The sequence below is a fragment of the Choristoneura fumiferana genome, chromosome 23 (genome assembly GCF_025370935.1).
Source record: "Choristoneura fumiferana chromosome 23, NRCan_CFum_1, whole genome shotgun sequence".
NCBI lineage: Eukaryota > Metazoa > Arthropoda > Insecta > Lepidoptera > Tortricidae > Choristoneura > Choristoneura fumiferana.
Window position 1 is genome coordinate 8,651,962 of NC_133494.1, and position 23,801 is coordinate 8,675,762.

The 23,801-nt window shown below is 35.4% G+C and overlaps 2 protein-coding genes across 2 annotated transcripts; both read left to right on the plus strand.

Moving 5' to 3' along the window:
- The first annotated feature begins 998 nt into the window (after nt 1-998).
- On the plus strand, nt 999-23,644 carry LOC141441213 (uncharacterized). Its single transcript, XM_074105886.1, has 10 exons — nt 999-1,110; nt 2,265-2,398; nt 3,496-4,281; nt 4,377-4,498; nt 7,298-8,720; nt 19,980-20,115; nt 20,570-20,673; nt 20,896-21,720; nt 21,810-21,955; nt 22,044-23,644. Exons 1-10 carry the CDS (start codon nt 1,014-1,016, stop codon nt 22,879-22,881), a joined length of 4,611 nt encoding a protein of 1,536 aa, XP_073961987.1. The 5' UTR covers nt 999-1,013; the 3' UTR covers nt 22,882-23,644.
- Nucleotides 14,985-18,692, plus strand: TpnC25D (Troponin C at 25D). The gene is made up of 5 exons (XM_074105360.1): nt 14,985-15,094; nt 15,375-15,546; nt 16,832-16,934; nt 17,275-17,423; nt 18,294-18,692. The coding sequence occupies exons 1-5, from the start codon at nt 15,092-15,094 to the stop codon at nt 18,320-18,322; spliced, it is 456 nt and encodes a 151-aa protein (XP_073961461.1). The 5' UTR covers nt 14,985-15,091; the 3' UTR covers nt 18,323-18,692.
- Nucleotides 23,645-23,801: the final 157 nt, after the last annotated feature.

Below are 23,801 nucleotides of genomic sequence, written 5' to 3' on the forward strand. Positions count from 1 at the left end.
CGGTTGGTTCTCCTCACTGGCTCTTATGGAAATATTCATCATCATCCCAGCCTAAATACGTCCCGCTGCTGGGCACAGGCCTCCTCTCAGATCAAGAGGGCTTGGGCCATAGTTCCCACGCGGGCCCAGTGCGGATTGGGAACTTCACACGCACCATTGAATTGCTTCGCAGGTTTGTGCAGGTTTCCTCACGATGTTTTCCTTTACCGCAAAGCTCGTGGTAAATTTCAAATGTAATTCCGCACATGAATTTCGAAAAACTCAGAGGTGCGAGCCGGGGTTTGCACCCACGACCCTCTGCTTGAGAGGCGATAGGTCAAACCACTAGGCCACCACGGCTTTTTGGCATGGAAATATTATGTCTGTCAAATTTTAAGTCTGTAACTCCAGCGGTTTGGACTGCCAGTCTATTCAGTACATTATTAATCTTTTATAGGTATATATAGATTGATTGATACCCTTAGATACAATTTCAAAAAGTGTATCACTTGATCATGTTTACTCAGAGACATCCTTTTTAAACCCCCGACGCAAAAAAAGAGTGTTAAACGGGTGAACCGATTTAAATACGGTTTTTTTATTTGTAAGCATGGTTTCTAGCGATGATTCTTAGACATGTTTTATCAAATTCGGTACAGCCGTTTTTGAGATATTGAACTTTGAAGTGACAATGTCGGGGTTTTCCAACTTTTTTTTTGGTTAGGTTATTTACGGTTGCAAGAGACCATAATCTATCCCTGTTTTGTATTCATTTCAACTTGGTACCTTGACAACGTAGTGATCTTAAAAGGGTTCCTTTTTTCCTTTTGTATTGCGAAACCCTAAAAAACCTCAATCCATTTAACCGGGTTATTAACCACCTATTATTAATATGTCGCAACGGTTACTTATCCCGTCATAACAATTCTAGTACGTTCAACCGCTTAATTATCAAATTCAAAGTCTATGAACTTTTTGATTTAACAGTATAAATATAAGGGACTGCAAAGCAAAACATCAGTCCTTGAGTAAAGATGAAGACATTAACAGTATTGATAGTCGCAGTGTTAGTTGCAGGAAGTTCAGGGTACCTTATAAAGATACCTGAAACCCAAAAAACAGTGAGAACACGTAAGTGAAGTTACATATTAGATTATTACCAAAGCAATTTGTTCTGAGCAGTGGGACTTTATGCAAGGACCATCCAAATTTCTACTACCGTCTCCCGTTTGCCAGAAAATTAATGGCACACAAGTCATTCTATCTTAGTACATCCCATTAGATTACCCATTTTGCTTGTTAGCCAGACTGTCTCAAAAATAAGTTTTATGTAAAAAATATATTTTTAATACAACCTTTTTTTTGCTGACTGTACTTTTTGTTGACTGTACTTGTATTGTCCTGTGGAGACGATTCTGGCCGGACTACCAGAATGTCACTACTAGATTATTGTATTGCCACGCAATTTACATAAGTATACCAAATTTCAAGTCAATCCAACTACTGGAGTTGGTTGAATTTAACTTACAAGATTTGATTACAGACAGACTGACAGACAACCAGACACGTGAAACTAAATAAAAGCTTGTAAAAAACGTAAATAGTCAGTGCAGTACGCTCCTGGTTAAAGCCGCGGGTTCACGGAGGATGCAGGCCTCTGCCAACCAAAGCGACTAGAGGTCTGTGGGGAAGGCCTATGTCCAACAGTGGACGTCCTACCTACCTACCTACTAAAGATATCAAAGATGTGGTATGAGTCCGGGTACCAATATCAACTTCGTCAACTTTATTATATTGAAACTAAATAAGATAACAATCAATAGCAATGGTCATGTTAACATCGTTATCTATTTTATTTAAGACTAGCACTTTCCCGCGACTTCGTCTGCAAAAAATTCATTTAGCCCTGTACCAAATTTCATCTACGTACCTACTAGAAAAGGTAAGAGCCTTATCATACTAGCTTTATGTGCAGGCGAGTTGAAAGCGAGGCGCTGCGAGCGCGCAGCGAGTTCGCTGCGTTATCGCCGAGGACGCCCTTTCGCCCTTTGAGGACGCTCATTATTGTAAGAGTCTACAATATGGCGTTCAGCGACATCGTTGCGCGCTCGCGGCGATATCGTTGCGCGCTCGCGGCGAAATCGTTACGCGGTCGCAACGAACTCGCTGCGCGCTCGCCTTGCTTTCAACTCGCCCGCAAATTGCTAGTGTTATAAGTCCCTTACAAACAAACAAATTTACTTTCGTATTTATAAATAGGTTTAATACTAAATTATTTTTTACAGCTTCAATGGGATGGCTCCATATACAAAAGCTGTTACTTCCGTTGTTTGAGAATGTATGTGAAGCAAGTATCAATCCCATAGTCATCCGAAACTCTCAAGATTTTAATCTGGATGTAATCGCAGACAGCTATATGGTAAGACTTTGATTGTGTGTGACTTTGTTTGTAAGAGAATGGTGCATGGCATGATGTGTGACATTTTTATTGATGGTATTCGAAGAGATGTACATTAAAAAAATCTTTGATAGTTGGCTTTTGAAGAAGCTCAAATTTACGCAATTTAAACCTTTATTTATTAAAAACACGTGTAAGTTAAAAGTTTTAACAATTTCATTCTCGATCACACATATGATAAAATAGAAAAAAAGAATAATAAACACATCTAAAAAAAACATACGGTATAGGTACCTCTAAAGTATACAGTGTACGGTATAACAATAAATTAAATAATTCACACCAATTGACCTAGTCCCAAAGTAAGCTTAGCAAAGCTTGTGTTATGGGTACTAAGCAACGGATAAATACAATTATATAAATAGATACATACTTAAATACATATTAAACACCCAAGACCCGAGAACAAACATTCGTATTTTTCATACAAATATCTGCCCCCACACGGGAACCGAACCCGGGACCTCAAGCTTCATAGTCAGGTTCTCTAACCACTAGGCCATCTGGTTGTCAAAGTGGTGGAGTTGTTTCTATCTTTTTGGAAGTTCTTTTTCAAAGCTAAGTGCGTTTACGACGGTGGCGCCCCCACACTGTCTCGCAGCGCGCCGCTCGCTGCGCTCATATGTTATTTCTATACAGCGTGTGGCCCGGAACCGGGGATAAAATTAAAAGCAGAGGTTCTATTGGTCACCGCACCGGTAATTGGATCGTCATGGTCCCACTTAATTAAAATCAAAACTTAACTAATTCAATTTACGCCATTCTAGAATCCAACTGACGTAGCCTGTCACGCTACAAATATCAAACATTTTGCTTTACATTGCTTCTTCGAATAAACTGTAAAGTGTTTTAAAAATAAAAATAAACTAATTAAGTACCTATTTTATAAAGTCGCTGAACTAATGTTGTTCCGTTAGACCAGTACGATCTATGCTTTAATTAAATAATTAATTATTTAATTACTTTGAGCATAATATGCTCATGTTACAGGCCACACCCGGTATTATAGTGCAACTGTCAAGAAATAATCTCACACGTTTGTTTTTTCCACTTTACAGGATCCGGAAAATATAAACAACTTAAGAAAACTTTACTCTAGCGACAAACAGTTGCCTAAAGGAGAGATATTCACAGAATTGAACCAAGATCATATGTATGAGTTAAAATTAGTTTACGAAATTCTCTACAATGCGCCGAATTTCGACACATTTTACAAAGCAGCATGTTGGACTCGCCAGAACGCAAACTGTGGCCTATTTGTCAATGCCATTTATTTGGCAATATTGAAAAGACGTGATACAGAAAACATAACAGTACCAGCGCCATATGAATTGTTACCAAATTACTTTATCCGTCGAGATGTTATCATTAAAGCATCATCACTACTGGCTGGAGGAGACATACCAACTGAAGGTGTTCTTAATGAAGGAAATGCGTACATATTAGATGCTAATTACACTACTAATATTGATGCTGATGACGACTCTAAACTTGCATATTTCCACGAAGATATTGGTTTGAATTCATATTATTTTTTGAAAAGACTTCAATACGCGTCCTGGTTTCTTTACAATCAGGTAGAATATAGCAATTATGGAGAGTACCTTTATCATTTTCTAAAGCAACTAGTGGCTCGCTACAATCTGGAACGGTATTCGAATGGGCTCATCTACTTGGAAAAGGTTGATTGGAAAACTTGCAGGGTCGCTCCTTATGACTCAATGTTAATTTTCTCCAATGGTGAAGAGTTCAGCTACAGAGGTCCTGCTTTTGATTCCAATAGCCCTATTAACACTGTGATACAAAATATTGAAGACACTATATCATCCGTAATTCCTCCGATGGTGAGTTATCATATTATCGTGTATGGTATGGTATTTTATTTATTTATATTTATCTGAAACTTAAAACGTAATTCATATGCAACGTATACTTACAGGTAGAGAACGGAGACACTAAAACGAACATAATTAACAATTTAATGGCGATTTTGGTGTCAAATTCAGAAAATTATGAATTTGAAACTCGTAGCTATTTTGGAGAAGTAACTGACGAAAACAGGTTGGTAACTTTTTAAGTAATTATTTTCAAGATTAAAGTGGATATGTATAAGATGGCACCATTGCAATTTGCAATACTGATTTGAAGATTGTTACTACTGCAAAATGGCCAGATACGTGTCGGGCCATTCGCTACGTAAGGTTTTGTATCAATATGCAGCAAATATCCATACTATCCATACTTCCATACCTATAATTATACTTATATACTTATTACTTATATTACCTACTTATTACTTATATTTACTTATTTTACTTATTTACTTATTTACTTATCCTACTTATAATATTATAAATGCGAAAGTAACTCTGTCTGTCTGTCTGTCTGTCTGTCTGTTACGCTTTCACGTCGAAACCACTGATTCGATTTTGATGAAATTTGGTATATAGGTATTTTGAACCCCAAGGATCAACATAGGATACCTTTTATTCCGGTAGAGGGCGCCACCGCGCGATAACCTAGATCCGCGCAGACAAAGTCGCGGGCATAAGCTAGTAATATTATAAATGCGAAAGTAACTCTGTCTGTCTATCTGTCTGTCTGTCTGTCTGTTACGCTTTCACGCCTAAACCGCTAAACCGATTTTGATGAAATTTGGTACAGAGATAGAATAGACCTTGGGAAAGAACATAGGCTATCTTTTATCGCGAAAAAGAGGCTTTAAGGGGTTTAAATAGGGGATGAACAGTTATATGGTGGAACATCGTCACTTTCGAAGATAAAACCATGAAACTTAGCATTTTGGCACTTAATAAGAATTGAATAGGTATTTTTTTGAGCTTTCATGAAAATTCGACCTGTGAGGGGATGAAATAGGGGATGATAGTTTACATGGAAGGTCGTCATTATCGAAGATAAATCGATGAATATTTATTAAAATTGCCATTTCGGCACGTGAAAAGAGAAAAATAGATATTTGTTCGCACGTGAGGGGGTGAAATAGGAGATGAGTTTATATGAAAGATCGTCATTGTCGAAGATAAATCGATGGTTCTTTATGAAACTTGGCATCTTGGGCACGTGATAAGAGATAAATAGATATTTGTTCGCGCGTTTATAAGAATTTTTCCTGTGAGAGGGTGAAACAGGGGATTAAACTTTATAAATCGATGGTTCTTTATGAAACTTGGCATTTGGGCACGTTATAAGAGATAAATAGATAATTGTTCGTGCGTTTTTAAAAATTCTTCCTGTGAGGGGGTGAAATAGGGGATGAAACTTTATATAGAAGTTCGTCATTGTCGAAGATAAAACGATGGTTCTTTATGAAACTTGGCATTGGGTACTTATGAGAAATAAATAGATTTTTGTTCAAGCGTTTTTGAAAATTTTACCTGCGAAGGGATGTTAGCAGAGGGGATGATGCCGTGTTAGCAGAGCCTTCTTAAGGTCATAAGCAAAATGTACGCGATATGAGGTAATTTTATATGGCTTATTGACATAGACAGTAAGACATGAAAAATTATGATTTTTCAGATTTTTCTTATTTATTGTGCTACCTTTCTGCAAAATTCCAAGTTTCTAGGACAGCCGGAAGTAGCCTAGAACTATTTCTGTTAAGGCGATTTGAATGGAAACACCTTTTTAATGACTGTAGCTTTTGATTGCCTTGACTTTTTTTCACGGCTTTCGGGACTATTGGCCTGAGTTTAGGGTTTTAATTTCAACTCGATACCTATACTCCGCGCGTTTACGATATAAAGGGTCTTGACAGACAGACGGATGGACGGACAGCAAAGTAATCCTGTAAGAGTTCCATTTTTTCCATTTGAGGTACAGAACCCTTACAAACATTCGTTCCGGAGCTTTTCAAATTACGACCTATTTACTTGAAAATATGGGAATGAAAATTCTTAAGGAATTATAAACACAAATTTACTATAAGTATATTTATTCTGGGTGTTCGAAGAACTGATCGAATCAGAAACACGATACTGCGCTCTAAAACTCGTATCACAGATGTGGGTGTCAAGACCGCCAAGCTGAAGTGGGACTGGGCCGGACATGTCTGCCGCATGCACCCGGACCGATGGGCACGGATCGTAACCGAATGGGATCCAAGGGATGGGCATAGGAGCAGAGGCAGACCCAAGAGGAGATGGCGGGACGACCTGAGCGCTTTTCAGCTCGATTGGCAGGTGCATGCCCAGGACAGGGAAGAGTGGCGGAGAAAAGGGGAGGCCTTTGCCCAGCAGTGGGACATAATACAGGCTACATAAAAAATATATATATATATATATATTTATCGGAAATATGTGTAGCTATGCTTAGTAAAAATGCCGTCTTAATTATAATCCTACCCTCCTAACTTACAACAAAGGACGTAAGGTATTGTAAGGTGTCAAGAGTTCACTATGAAGAATTAGTCCTTTTGTGTTGGCAGGGTAGAATACACGTCGTATTGCTAAAATGTGGCTACCTGCAAAATATTTATGTTTTACCAAAGAACATCGGAATATCGGATGGATGGATGGATGGAAGAACAAGAAAAAATTGTTTATATTTATAGCAATGTATAAAATAGGTTATTTTCGGTAAATCGTAGAACCTACTATTATAATTATTGGCAGAATAGGTATCCTAAATAAATTAAATACTTTCCAAAGTTACCTACTATTCCACGCGGACGAAGTCGCGGGCAAAAGCTAGTTGAATATAAAACTTTAGTCATCTGTTACTCGTTTACTTGTAAAACCTAGATTGCTGTTTTAGTTATACTATCACTAACGTAAGTACGGTTAGATATTTGCTCTGTTAAGAGTTGCTAAATAATATCGATTTTTATTTATTTATTTTAAGGTGGCGATCTGTATTAGCACATCATTTGACTTCATTACGAGACCCGATATTTTGGATGATAAATAAAAAAATAGTTGATATGGTCGATGATTCTCTCAAAACCTTACCTGGATACACAAGAAACGAATTATTTTTCCCAGGAGTTCGAATTTTAAATGTTGAAGTCAAGAAAGTTATGACAATGTTTGAGCCATTCAAATTTGAAGTAACTGATGCTTTAAAATCTTCGTCAGAAAATCCAATGTTTCAGGTAAACTTAGTCCAGAGTAGACTAAATCATAAACCATTCACTGTAAAACTCAATATTTCGTCACTTACCAATCAAAAAGGATTGATTAAATTATATTTAGGACCAAAGATATTACCGGGAGAGTTTGCAATGAAGAAAAACTTATTTATGTTGCTTGATAATTTCGAAGTAAACCTAAAAATAGGAAGTAATGCTATATCGAGAACATCAAGTGAATTTGAAAATATATCGGAAGATTTCACATCACTTAACGACCTTCGGAAGGTAATTGAAGACGCTGAATTTGGATTAGATGTTAAACCTCTCAAACCTATTAAAACCTTGACCGGTTTCCCTTCACGCCTTATTCTTCCAAAAGGAACGCCGGAGGGGCTTTCAATGCAATTACTTGCTTTTGTGGCTCCTTTTGCTAAAGTAACGGCTGCGGGAATGACATCATTACCAAAAAAGGAATTCAATTCTGCAATTTTAGCTCCTGGATATCCGTTTGATTTAGGCTTCGATGACACACAATTCTTAGCATTGCCCAATGTTATGATAAAAGATATAATTGTAACCCATAAAGAAAACAAAGGCGGCAGTAAAGGTGGTTCGGAAGGAACAAAAAAATGGTTTGGTGGCGATACATCTGATTCTTACGGCCCAAGCAGGGAACCGTATGCAGCTAATTTAAAAAATAGTGAATTTGAAGAGGTTTCTGGTTCTAATGGTGTCAAACGAGAAGTTTTCGATTACAATTTAAGAAAAAGCCAGTATGGTAAGACTTCTGACTCCTATGGCGCTAAGAGGGAACCTTACGATTATAATTTAAGAAAAAGTCAATACGGTAAAAGTGAAGACTATGCTGGTAAAAGAAGTAGCTATTACAAAGGTGATAAGGATATTATAACAGATAAAATATCGGTGACAGAAAAAGATAAACTCGAGAATAAAGAAAATGTTAACACAAATGTAGTTGGAAAAGATGATGTTATTCTGGATAATATTCCAGTTAGTGAAAATAAGGATGAAGATATCAATCCGACATTAAATGTAGGTGACTTATCTGAAGTACCAGAAGCAGATAATTATCACAATCGTCAATTTTTACCTAATATGGTACTTGACAATGCGTATCTGAACAAGGACGATTATTTATTACCATCAGTGTATACTGTTGATTACATTTATGAGTGAAAATCATCGCAATGTGTCATTTAACTAAATGTATCAGTTATTGTTTAATAAATGTTAATTTTATTCTTTTTTTATTGTTTTGATTAGCTTCTGACCGCAACTTCACCTGCGTAGATTTGGTTATCAGTACAATTCCCCATATAAATTTAATTTACTTATCATACTCGTACAAAGAACCTCCTATTGAACTCCATCATCAACAATATACAAATATTTTATCTACTTAAAGTGCTTACGAGTAAAAAAAAATGGGTACGATTTTATTGATCGCGTTTTCGGCGACCTAATAAATAATATTTATTCCCAAAATAGTAGATCTGTTACCTAAATTGAATCACCAAATAATATTAAAACGGTTACCTAAATATTATTTATAAATTACTCGGAAACAATATTGATCATCAAATAATCATATTGGGTTCCAAAATAATAGACGTGCCACTAAAACTAAATCACCAAGCAATGTAGAAATGGCTTCCTAAAAATTTATTATAATCGCTGGAAAATAATATTGATCATCAAAGAATTGAACTGAAATTTGACGATAATGATAATACAATGAATGAAATAATTATAATAATATCTTGTCACAAATTACACCAATTGACCCAGCCCCAAACTAAGCAAAGTTTATTCTATGGGTGCTAAACAATGGGTAGACATACATACTGTTATTTTGGGAGTATAGGACCGTTGGAAATGAGACGCGGGTATTTGCTAAACGAGCTATATTTCGACTGACTGAAAGCCGGGTGCAACCGGCTTGTATCTTATAACAATAACTACCCTCTTATCTCAATAATAACACATACATATATACTTAAATAAATACATACAAACATCCAAGACTCAAGTACCTACTACAAACATTTATATTCATCATACAAGTATTAGCAAAAAATGTTCGGTTCTGGCACTTCGCCGGCCGCTGCCGCGGCACGCTCGCTTCGCTCACTCGGCTCGCGCACTGAACTTTTGAACTTTTTAATACTAAACAAAATAAAATTAAATTGAGGCCATTGTCATTTAATGTACAGGCATGGAATAACATCATTGACGAGCAAGTGTGATGAAATAGTTATTTTCATCTCTCCTGCTCGGAAAGTTTAATTTTCATGGGTAGATAGCCGGGTGGAAAATTGCGTTTTCACCTCTAGGGTGGAAAGTATTTATTTTTTATTTTTTGATTAGACACGGAGTCGAAGATAATTGAGTTACGTCAATGACACTTTTATTCACGTTTCGGCATGGCCATCTAGATGCACGTCGTGACCAAGGAGCTTATATAAATACAACACTGGAGGTTGAACGCCGAACATCCGTTTGAAACAAGAAATGTAATCTTTATTACGTCACGAACATATTCCATCTCTTTCTTTAGTTAGGTTAAAGAAGAGATGGAAGTCATTCCTGAAATGTGAATGAAAGAGATGGAATATATAACATAAGTATTAAACGTCAAACTTCTTCGTTCGGCGTTCAACCTCCAGTTTTGTATATTAGCTCTTTGGTGACAACTGGGTTTTTTTTTGTAGTCGGCTGTGGCAAGTGGCCAGGTCGAAATGGTACCGTTGGAGGTTGGATATAAGTAAATTCAATTTATAATTATTGTCATTTTTTTGTACTATTTTACTTTCCTCACAGTCGAAATGAAAAATAGAGTGTCTAACTCGGGTGAAATTACCCATTTACCTCACTTCGTTCGAGCGCCAGAAATATCTCGAGTGAAATGGGTCACTTTCTACCCTTGGTTATCAATCTACTATTGTGTCACGAGGGTGCAAAATGGTGTATTTACGGCGAGGGCGGTACATTGAATCCAGAATGAATTAAGGGTTAACACCCAAAACGAAAATAGTTTTGCTCCCGAGTGGCTCATACAACTTTTCACACCCAGCATTAAGAAACTTGAAAAAAAAACAATTCTAAATATAACTATTGTAATTCTCGATAACAGTAAATATTAATGCCATGTTATAGTGAGAAGTTCTTTTTTCTAATAACACGTTATCGAAACAACGTATTATTACTTCCCAAAGAAGCACCAATCAGCATTACTCTTAAAACATACTTCAGCACCGTAAAAACAAAAACATTCAAGTAAATAGGTACCTACTTATAAAACCTCTTTTCAACAACTTAAAAAACTCAAGTCTGTAATAATGCACATTATTGCTAATTTACGTAGTTTTCTGTCATTATTATTGGAAATGATCCAAATATTCTTCAACGCCGTTACGCTTTCCCTATTTTCATCTTAGAAAATTTAAAAACCATCGCTCACTACTGTGACACGAGCTCAAATACAAATAGAAATACATTTACAGTCGATTACAAGGTTTCTGTAAAGAAGTGAAATATTTTTGACTGTTTATTATTATAAGTAATTGTAAAGTGTAAAGTACCTAGTGTCGCAATACAGGAAGCGTTTTATTTTTCGAAGATACCAAATATATCATTTACTTATTCACAACACAAGATACAACAATATGATAGGATACAAAATAAATAAAAACTACGTAAATATAGCTAACTAATAAAAAGAAAGCACCATCTAAGAAGTCCTCCTGCGGCATAGACCCCAACACACTGGTGGCATCACCTCTCTGTACAGTCAGAAAAATTCGCTGGGAGAGGTAAGCGCCAGCTCTGGGGTCTCCTGAGGTCCCTATCAACCGGGACGACAAGGCCCTCATGAAGGCTCTCATGTCAGCCGACCAGAGACCCATTGTAAGTTAAGAATAAGTAGCAATAATATCTTTTTAACCACCATGCGATCTCCCTGTATTAAACAATATATTTTCCGCCACTATGGCATAGTTACATACAGCGCCAGCCTTCCGGGCACCTTACCACCTGGCAGTGATTTTGGGCAACTTTTTTATTTATAAGTTTAGTTTGTATGTAGTTTTAGATACAATATTGTATCCTTAATAATCCTGTAAATTATTGAATGTACCAAATATGACAGCTAATAAATAAATTGTCTCCTATTCCAGATACTAAACAAAGTTTTTATATTTTGAAACGGAGTAATATTTTAGACTTCTAAAAAAATGCTAATATAAAATGTATTGAAATAAAACTTTACGAGACGTTGTTATAATAAAACTTTGTTTATATTTACACATGTCAAGTTTCATCTGAATCATAATTCCTCGTGTAGATTGTAGTTTATTGCTTAAGTCATAAATCATTGTTAAATTTACTGCACATCTGCCAAAAGCAAGAAAATCTAAAGCAATTATATAATCTTGCGTGAAATCTGGTAAGGCGGCCAATGGGTGATGAATAAGGACAGCTTATATTTAAAGTTTGTAGTTAATCTTACAAAGCAAAGATTGTCAAATCACCGTCGCAGTGGTTTAGTATTCGACATTTACTTAATCGTCATTGCAACCAGCAAGGAAAACAGTCGGTTTCGTGCCAGAATGAAGTTATATTTCCACAGCATTCACACCGATGATTCAGGGTCCAGCACCAACGCTGCGAGCCGGCTAAACATTGCTTTTGGCTATGATAGCCAATTATTTTTGGTTAGGGAATTTAAATCACTGTAAATTGCCCACACGTCAGTTACAGATCGACGAGCAAATTAATGAGAACCCGTTAGTGCTTGAGATGCTAGTATATTAACAAAATGTGATCAGACGAGTCTATTTCAAAGGAAAGCTAGATGACATTTAAATCTAGGGAGATATTTTTCAAAATTGTAATCAGTAAATATAATTAAATCATTTAGTTTAAAGATGTTTAAATTAAGACTACTTTAACTCAGGTAATCTCGACCTAATTTCTCTCCGAATCCTCGTCATCAATTGTTACACTAAACGACTCGAGCATCGAGCGAGGAATGCCGATATGCCAACAAGCCGGCACGTGGAATACTAAACAGCTCCAAGCTTACAGTGTCGGAGATGATACAGCCAATAAAAATAGACAATCACACCGATTGAATGATCCCTCAACTATGCCGATTTCATTCAGGAAGTGCGGTAATTTGGCTTTTGTCTCTCTTGAGATTTTTTATTGCCACTCAATTACGAAAACTGTGTAAATAATTCATCAAAAATCAAAAGCCACCAACATAGCCGACAAATCATTGATAATTTCATCTGCATTGCGTACTGTGTCTCTGTGTTTGTTTATTGATATCCAGGCAAAGTCAAAGTCAAAATATCTTTATTCAATTTAGGCTATAACAAGCACTTATGAATGTCAAAAACATCTACCACCAGTTCAGAAATACCTCTGTTGAGAAGAATCCGGCAAGAAATTCAGTCTAACCCATATCCACATAAAGTGCAGTTTTTTTACAGCAAAGCTCAGAAAATAGCGGAAATACGCATTTAATCATGATTCACTCATTAATTCAAACTCTGACCTAATTTCTATTTTCGTATCTTACTGACGAATTCAGGCTGATTTAGTTTTTCTTATTGTGGCATTCAGGAGAGAATACAAAAATTATAGTCGATCACCGACATTCTATATCTGCGCGGGCGCCGCGCGCCGCCGTATAACCCGTTTCACGCGCCAGTGGTAGCCAATCGATGACGTATTTGTCTCATTGTATAAAATGTAGACTTATAGCTAAGAACATTAATTATTACTGCATATTTATTGTTCTCACATTCACATTAAAATAAATCTTTAAAAAGTTTTTATATTTTAAAACGGCGTTTTGTGTATGCACTAGACTCTCCATGATTGAAAATTATCTTGATCCAGATTATAAGCAAACCCACTAAACTCAAACGTAACAGCAAAAATACAATAAAATAACTCTTTATTGAACACCAACACATAGTAAGTAGTACGAAAATAATAATATTAATAAATATTACATAGGTTTATGTGATATTGACACAAGTACTTGGTTTAATTTGAATAGCAAAGGTTTAAAATTTCTGAAACTGAACAGCATCGTCCCATTTCAGCAAGTCACGACGTTGCGACGCGTAATATTTTCACTGGGCTTGTTTTGTATCGCCGTTTGCATCAAAGGAATTTTCTGTTAACTAAGGAAATGTTCGAATATATTGGCGCACGTTACCGACTCTGGAATGTCTTACGCGTGGCGTGTTCAGCATGCTCCGATCTGTTACGATCAAGGACTGGGCAGTTTACGTTCGAAATGATTGTGTCGATACAGTAAACATTTGACTTTACTTGTACTTTATTTTGGTTGGTGTTAAGTCGTATATTTGTTTATTTGAAGCTCTACTTAAAAGAACGGTTAAGCGCGAGGCATACTCGCCTACCGAGGGTTCCGTACATCTTTCAATATTTTATGCTGTTGAATGGCATTTCTGTGCTACACATTTGACCGCAAAATTAACTTGGTTGTAACTGGAAAAATGAAGGGATTTCAAAGAAAAAATATTATTATTAAGATTTTGCTATTTTTTGGTAAAATATATATAATGATAAGCATTATTACCAAATTGCAAGTTCACAGGTCAATGGAAAGTGGAAAAATTCTTCGATACACAATTTTGTAAAAAAGGCTGACTTTGGTGGACAGATGGACTGATAAACGGATGGACACATGAGTGGCAGCAAAAGGGTTCCATTTGTACCCTTCGGGTACGGAACCCTAAAAAGTATAAGTATCCAAGTAACGATAATTCTCTTGTATAAACTGTCTCAAATTAATAGTTTATTCACAAATAAAATCAAGTATTCAACCTATAAACCTTTCTTACAATGTTTGCTCTTCAAATAAAGAAGTTCACTTTCGCAATTACTAAGTTAGTGTCAAAGAGCCTTTAGATTCGACTTCTGCGTAACCAAAATGCATTCCAGTTTCATTCGAGAAGTTGACAAGAATGTGTATTTACTAACATAGTAATGGTTTTAGTGACTGCCAGTGACTGTGTAAGTCGATTTTAAGTGTTCTTATCTTGGATTATGTATGTAAACGTCTTTAACGATTTTAAATAAAATGCTATGCTCAGATTTCTAAGATATTTCCGGTGCTGATAATGAAATGGTTTTGATTATAATTTGCGTCGATCAATGGCGTCACCGTATAAATTGATGTCGTTTTCATAACGGGCGGATAGTCTACTCCAAACTATGGTAAGTATTTATTGTATTGTCATGGACATGAAGTTGTTTCCTTACAGTCCTTTATTATTTATAGCCCAGCATAAATTTACACTGCAACGAGTCAATAAACACGTCATAATCCGCGTTCGATAGAGACAGAAGCAGATGAGTTTTTGCTTATTTTCGTATTCCAGTTTCTACGTTTGAGGGGATTTTCTATAAATAGGGGTGCCACACGAGCGAGAAATCCAGTGTAACAACACTCGCACTCGGATTCGGTTCTTGTTACAAAAAGCTATCGACCCTAGTCTACCATGGTGAGACCATAGTTTTTCATTTTTCTTGTGACGTGCCGCCTGTGACAATGTGTTTTAATATTGGCGTGATAAGTGTTAATTTGTAATCTGAAAAGTGGATGCCAAGGATTCAGAAAAGCTCTTGCTCTGTTTTAAAGTGCCGCCTGCTGTAAATAGTATTTTCTCCAAAAATTTTAATTGTAGCATCCGATAATATGACAACAGAATACAAAGGACACAATATTTATGCAGCATTGTCTCTTTTGTTCGTTAAGTTTAAAACCTTACTGTATTTTAATAGGACACCGACGATGACCAGAAGATGGCGATGCTTCGCAAAGCCTTTCAGATGTTTGATACCACAAAGTCAGGCTATATTGACGTCCTCAAGGTGTCCACAATCCTGAACACCATGGGCCAGCTCTTCGATGATGCTGAGCTGAAGACCCTCATCGATGAAAATGATCCAGAAAGTAAGTTATTCAGACATTACACTGCGTTTGCATGATCACCACTGACGGATCCACCTGTGGGCGGTCAAATGGAGTAAAAGATAAAATCCACGCGGATTTATACCTGTCATCTCCATTCAAATATGTAGATTTACGGCTGTCAGTTAAACGTTTCATGTTTACGCCATAGATTGAACTATTCATCAAATTCAACACACTCAACAAAGTTTTACTTGCAATAAATTTCGGTGAATAAGGGGTTAATTGACTTATTGCAAGTACGATTAGATATAAGTACATAAAGATTTCTTTAATTCTTAACAATCGATATCTACTCAAACATTTATTATATTACTATATTAGTTTTGCACGTGGGTGCTTGAAATTTACAATTTTTGGATGAGTGAGTACTTAATAATATCATAATGACCAAAGCCAACATAACCGGCTGTGGTATGTTTATTGTTCTGGGGTGCGCTCGCTTTTTAAAATTGATGTAGTATACATAGAAACAATGATCCATAGTTAAAATTGGTTCGAAGTTAGAAACAAAACTAGATCCGGACTACTTTCATCTTCCAGAAAAACAGTTTCTTTATTTTTTACTTATCAAATTGTTTATTTTTAAACTGGTCATGTAGGTATCCGTATTCATTTTTTTTGAATAAGTTGAGCTAAAAGCTTAACTGCCAGTATTTTTAGCCGCGTTATAAAGCCGTTCTTAAGCATATTTGTGACGAGGCGTCGCACCTCTACAAACGTTACGAAATATTTTTACACGTCGCGGGAACTCCAACGGTGCTATTTCCGTACGACTCTCTTTAAGATCTCCGTTCCTTTGAGTGGTCACTTGCGTTGGTTTACTTTTTACAGTCGCTAAGGTGACGAAAGGTATACGCAACTAAATAATTAGTGTTAGTTATTTTTCCGCTTCAAACGGAGTTATTAACTCTACCCTAACCGAATCAACATAACAAACTAAATCTGTGACATTTAAAATCTGATTAGCATTACCTCTAATTAAACTTCAACAAAATGAAGACACGCAGAGTAAATCGACTAGCGCCATCCACTTCAATATGTATATGTCCGTTCCTTATGTATTTCTGTTATTAAGTAATTTAATGCTAAGAAATTAATTAACAGCACAAAAATTAGAAATGCGATTAGAATCCAAGTATTAAAGACTACGCTGTGAGTTTTGAGTTCAATCGTTATTGTGTTGCTACGTTAGAATAAGATGGTTTTCATTTTCGGTCAGTACATATGAACCACTCTAGAATACATTTTTTCTTTTGATTTACAGACTCTGGCAAAATCAACTTCGATGGTTTCTGCAACATCGCGTCTCACTTCTTAGAGGAAGAAGATGCTGAAGCTATGCAACAGGAACTGAAGGAAGCTTTCAGGTATGTAATAGCAATTAATAATTCATCAGGACACACTGAAGTCTTATTCAGATTTTACTTTGAACTAATTGAGTTTTCCTTTAAGGAAGAGACTCGTTTCATGATGAGTAAATGAGAATAAATAAAGAAGAAAAAATAATAGAAGAAGAAGAAAATTATAGAGCGGGTCACGAGTTAGTTGGTTTCTGGTTCTTATACGTTGACTTTTCATTTTTCTCCATTTTCAATTGGTGAAAAAATATCAGGCGTATATTTAATAATGATTCATGGCCCATTCGAGTTTTCTGATATTTACTTTCAGCATTCACATCTATTCATATTTTCTTATAATCGATTCCAGATTGTACGATCGCGAAGGCAACGGCTACATCACCACCTCCACGCTCAAAGAAATCTTAGCCGCTCTTGATGACAAGCTCAGTGGCTCCGACCTTGATGGCATCATCGCTGAAATTGACACTGACGGATCCGGAACCGTCGACTTCGATGGTAATTGTTTTTTCTTAAGCTGATGCTTCTTCTTCTCCTTTAAGTGATTTTGAAGACGTGGGCAAACCCAAGCCTAACCAATGTAGTAAATTTTAGTATTTAAGTATTATATTTAGGAGTCTGGATAGCTTAGTGGTTGGACCTATGGTGTCTCAAGCAGAAGGGTGTGGATGATGTTCCTAATTCGCATAAGCGAGCCGATATACGGGCTATTGGGGACGTATAAATACCTATAGGCCGAAATGATTTTGTAGCAGTGACTACTGAGATCAATGTTATTTTGTTTTTAATTTTTTTTTGCCGTCGAGATATGGGTACTACAGTCTAGTAATATTCATTAAAGAATAAAAATATTAATATTTAACGCAATTATACGATAGTAACCGACTTGTACACATTTACTGAGTTGTGGAGGGTTGACTCTATGAAATTATTCCGTATCATACCTAAGGGCTAATTACAGTAGTTTTTTCATCAGCCTTTCTCTGTATCATCCGCTACTGCATATGAAACACCTAAAAGTACTTTATTATTACCATCATAGCCTGATTCTTCCAAAAGACGTGTTACTAAGTGTTAGATACTAGAAAGATTCAATTGTCGTGCAACTAGTTAGCATTTTTCTGGTACGTTTGTTTAAGTAAAGAAGACAAGTAAGCGAAGAAAATATCTAGGGAATCTATTGTTAGTGATATTGCGCCAGTCAGCCAATTATTAGGAGTATCGACCCGTATTAATTGATTGGATCACAACTAAATTCAAAGTAGCAAATAATTATGTTTCAAGAATAATAAAGGTTTTTTTGGCTAATTAGGAGATACACATCATTTTAACGAGCTTCTAACATATAAATTTTCTTTTCTTCCTCAGAATTCATGGAGATGATGACTGGAGACTAAGCGAATCAGCAATATTTCCATAGTATTATTACGTTTAGTTGATATTTATAAATTATTTGGAAGTCACAAGGACTTCGGTATTAGTACAAAACCAAATAATGCGGTATTAGCATGGTTCTTGACAAATATTAAGTTATGTACATCATCTATCTTATAGATAGTAAGTTTAATTATTGTTACAGTCTACTTTAAGTGGGCCAGGCGGCTAAGTGCGTTCTCAGAAATTATTTCCGGAATAATTTACAAGAAACACTTAGTAACTATCAAGAGACATTTTATATTTTATGGTAATATTTGCACGATTTTGAAATAAAGAAGCTATTCGCCAATGAACATCTGGTACTTTTATAAATAAATTAGTTTCTCAAAATTTTTTGTATTATTTCTTATTATCCTCGTTTGCTAAAAGAACGGATATCAATTTAGTGGTGTAGTTTTCCTAAATTTATGACATCCTTTTTTTAAGGTTCCGTAGTTAACTAGGAACCCTAATATTTTCGCCATGTTGGTCCGTCTGTCTGTCTGTCTGTCCGCGGCTAATCTCAGAGACGGTTAGCACTAGAAAGCTGTAATTTGGCATGAATAAAACATATCAATCAGTCACGCCGACAAAGTGGAAAAATAAATAAAAAAATATTTTAGGGTACCTCCCATAGACGTAAAGTGGGGTGTTTTTTTTTTCGTCTACCCCTACAGTGTGGGGTATCGTAGATAGGTATTTTTAAACCATTACCACGAACATTTTTCGATTAAGTGATCTGTTTGCGAAATATTTAACTTTAAAGTGCAAATTTTCATTCAAATCGAGCGTCGCCCCCCCCCCCTCTAAAATCAAAACTATTGGATGTAAGTATACCAAATTTACAAGGAAAATTATAACGGCTAAGATTGTTTGAGAATTACATTAAGATATAAAATATACCTAAACTTGGAAGATTCCGTACACAATACAATACGAAATCCTTAGAAAAATATTACTTGCTTTTTAGTAATGACTACGGAACCCTATCTTGGGCGTGTTCGACACGCTCTTGGCTGGTTTTTTATCTCATTTTATTTCTGTAACCTTCAATTGCCAGGTGATATATCCGGTACATTAGCGAATAAAATGTTCCAGTGACTGCGTCTGTGGGACAGTTCAAAGTGGAATTGTCCCTTGTTTGACTAAAATTAGCCATCTTCTCACTGGCACAATTGAACAATTTTTCAATTGCACTTAGTTTCCTGAGATGCGTGTACAGTGAGGTTCAACCGTTTGAAATATTATTCTCACCTGTCCCAGTATTTTAAGAAACCAAGATGTATCCGTTTAAGAGATAAAGAAAAATTAGAACCGATTTTATTTTTTACAGAAGTTACTTCATTCTGTACAATTTAATTTGATATATTGTGCTGAAATATGGCTGAATGATGAATTTATTAAGTTTATAAACATATTTACAAAAACACACGGACTTCTCCATGCTGCCATGCTTTTGGTATTTTGTTTGTATCTAGTCAATAATACTGCATTGATTACGTAATTGTCTTTTTTCTTTGACTGTACTACGAAAATTATGCCTATTAAAATGACCGTAAGGATCTCAATTGGATCGGCTGAAAGACCAGTTACCCATTCCAGCTACATATATGCCATGTTTAGTATTGAAGTGCTTAGTTGGAGTCAATAGTTCATAGTGGATTGGTCAAGCTAGAGGGAAAAATGATCCTTTGGATTTTATTCCTAGTTAATGCTGCTGTTTCGGCACCAGCAGATGAATATCAAGCTATTATTACCGAAGGAGGTGCGTTAAGTAAGCATTTTGTGTGAGATTGTTTCCTTTACTTCTTTTTTTTTATGATTCCAGTTACTGTTCAGTTTTAGGTTAGGCTATTACTTTTTTATTATTATTTACTATTCTTTAGTAAATGGCTATGAGGCAGTTATTTTTTAATGTTATCTACCTGAACCTGCACGCTAAATACTACATATTTTTATTATTTACCAGTTTCTAAATTGAAAAGTTAAAGCACCCCAAAAAAGTTTATGAAAGGAGTGTATATTACTTGTAGCGTATTTAGTATACAATATTCACTCTTGCAGCCAAAAATACCTCGAATCATGTTTTTGATTGCTTGTTCATTCTGCACGATAAGCTACCATAATATCCAATAAAATAACTTCGTTTAACAACCTGCTGATCAACACTTTTAAGTATACCTACCCTATAGCGATTGTATTATAATAAAATGATTATCACGTTACAGAATTCCTCGATGAGTCTTCCCTTATGCGCATTGTACCTTCTGGGTACTCACCTTCAAAAACTGAATATTTCATCAAACCTGCACTATCAGAAGTTGTTGATAAGGTAACATTTATAATGTATTTTCTTATTTTTTTCCTAAATATTTGAGTTTATATACGGTTAAAGTTAGTCACATTTTTTTTTTATATGGCATATAAAAGTTTCAAGACCGTGGTGAATTTGGGCAGCGGAATAAAAATTATTTTTACATGCTTTTAGAACTACAAAGTACATAAAAAAAACATATCGTTGCTTTCCAAAACTTAAATTAACAATACTTTACAGAATAAACCGAGTTATAAGAAGATGCTCCAAATTTTAGAAAAAGGACATACATCTCTAGGATTGAACTTCAATATTTATGACGACAATATGAGAGAAGCTGCAATCGCAGTCTTTAGAATGTTGTTAGATGTAGAAGACAATAAGCTAGAGCCAATAACAAGATGGGCAGCGGTTAACATTAATAAGGACATGTTCGAGTACGCCATTCAATTAGCATCTCTATATGGCAACAAATTCAAGAAAGAACAAATACTTCCACCTTTTGTCCGAAAACCGAATCATTTTGTGAATAGCGAGGCTTTATGGAAAGCAATGCACTTAAAGATTGGTCAAGGAATTATTAATGAGGAAGACTCAAAACTGAATCAGTATTACAAAAACGACAATATAATCACAATAAATACCAATTACTCTGGCTGGAATTTGCCTCTAAACGGATGTGACCGGGAAATAAATTACTTTAAAGAAGATATTGCTTTAAATAGCTATTACTACGGAGTTCATTTATTGCACCCATTTTGGATGACTAACGATGAACTAGATCAATTAAATCCCCGACACGCGGAACACTACTACTTTACTCATAAACAATTGATGGCCCGGTTCAAATTAGAAAAAGAACACCTTAAAAATGCACCTGAGAACGCAACTGAATGCGGAAAGTGCGATATTAACATGAACACCTACAATTCGTACCTGATGCACGACTACGGTCTTCCTTTCCCAATCAAGTCACCTCTCAAAGCAGAATGGAATGATGATAGAGCTAAACTGAAATCAATAGATATCGCGATCAAGGAGTGTGTATCTCGGGGACTACTTGTGGTGAGAATTTATATATTTTTTCTGTTTTTTTTTTTACATGTGTATTCATAAAACAATATAATTCATTTTATTAATTTATATTTTTACAGGATAATGGTACAGCAATAAATATGACGGGAGAATATAATATAGATTTAGTATCAAAACTAATACGAGCAAACCTAGATTCGCCGAAAATTGCTAAAATTGTAAGATCTCTTTATGGTTACGGTGGAAACGGATTTCCGACTGACAAGTAAGCTATTTAAACAAGACATCATATTTTCTGTATTTGTTAATTAAAGAAACCAACCAAAAATATTAATTAATATTTTTCTTTTTAGGTACAACCCCGCACCATCAGTTTTGCATTATCCTGAAACATCATTGAGAGATCATACTTACTGGCATCTTCTCAAAAATTTGCTTGAATATTTCACAGAATATAGAAACACATTAGAACCGTTCAACTTAGCTGACTACGAAAATAAAAACTTCGCTATAGTCGACAGTAACTTTACTGATCTAAGAACATACTTTGACTACTATCAACTGAAGTTAAATAATGGTTTGGGTGGTGGTCTAATAGATTTTGTATTGACAGCTAGACAAAGACGTCTTCAGCATGTTCCTTTTAAGCTTAATTTTACCGTCAAATCAAATACAGAGACAGATGCAATTGTAAGACTATTCTTGGCTCCTCAGTGTGATTTTAATGATTGTTGGAAGAATTATCATAAGTTTTTTGAGCTGGATGTGTTCAAGGCCTCTCTTAAAAATGGATTAAATACCATAAGCTGGTCATCGGATGAATCGGAGAGATTTTCTTCTGATGAGTTTTACAATATGGAAACTCCTAAAAAGCAAAGTAATAAATACAATCTTTTTAAATTCCCCAAAAATTTAGCAATACCTAGAGGTTCTAAAGACGGCCTTAACCTTACATTATTCATTATGATAACTGAATCTGATAATTTGTCAGAAGCCACTGTTACACCAAAAAGTGATTCTTACAATCATGTCCTTAATGAAATCGATAAGAAACCTTTAGGTTTTCCCTTCCATAGGCAAGCAGTAATTGAGGATCAATGTGGAACCAACTGCAAGTTTTATAATATAACTATTTATCATGAAACCCGCCCGGTTGATGCTAGCGGTCAGTTTTCACCAAATTTATATTGATATGTAGGCAACTATAAACAACTTTGCAATGTTGTTCTCAAACATCTTGCCTACACCTTACAAGTGTTAAATCCGTTTTCCTATACTTACCTAAAACCAGAAACAATTATGTTGTAAATGTAAATAGCATTTACATAAAAACATGTTCTGATGTAAAATTAAGTTTTATTCAATTTTTTAATTTCAGTTTTAAGCTTATAATTTAATTTCGGTTTGAAGCCTATAATTTATGTTTCATATTTTGGCTGCTAAGCGTTTGTTTCACCATTCTCTGATAACTTTCTGATATTTTACTATTACTGTAGAATAAGCAGACATGACATCACAAATATCTATTAGATATGATATCGCGAAAAATAAAATTATTTTGGGTAGTGCAAATGCAAATTATTTTTTAAGGTGTTGCATTTACATGTACAAATTAACTACATTCATGATAGTGTACCGCGACAGTATTTTACTTTACGGAGATCTATAATTCAATGAGGGTTTTCTCACAGGAATATCCCTAGATGGCGTTAGTATCATCAGACCCGTTTGACACCATTAAAACGTTTAAGTTAGGGTTATGATTATGACTATAACTGAGCCAATCTCCAACTTGATTGTAACGTCAAACGGACCTCTCGTCAATGGCGCCATCTAAAGATACTTTATTTCTCAAAAAAACCCTTATGACTCTATCTCTCCGCGACGCTACGTGCATGTGACCAACATAGAATTATTATAAAATTGTTTTTTTAATATATTTTTTTTACATTAATTTATCATGTAGTTTCTTTTTTATAATTGTTTTTATAGGTTCAGCCTTTGCCATAAGGCACAAAATAAGGTAATAGTATCTATATGCTACTCGATCTGATTATGAATGTAACGGAATCCTTCAACTTGACTTCCACACAATTCCTATTGTGGTATAA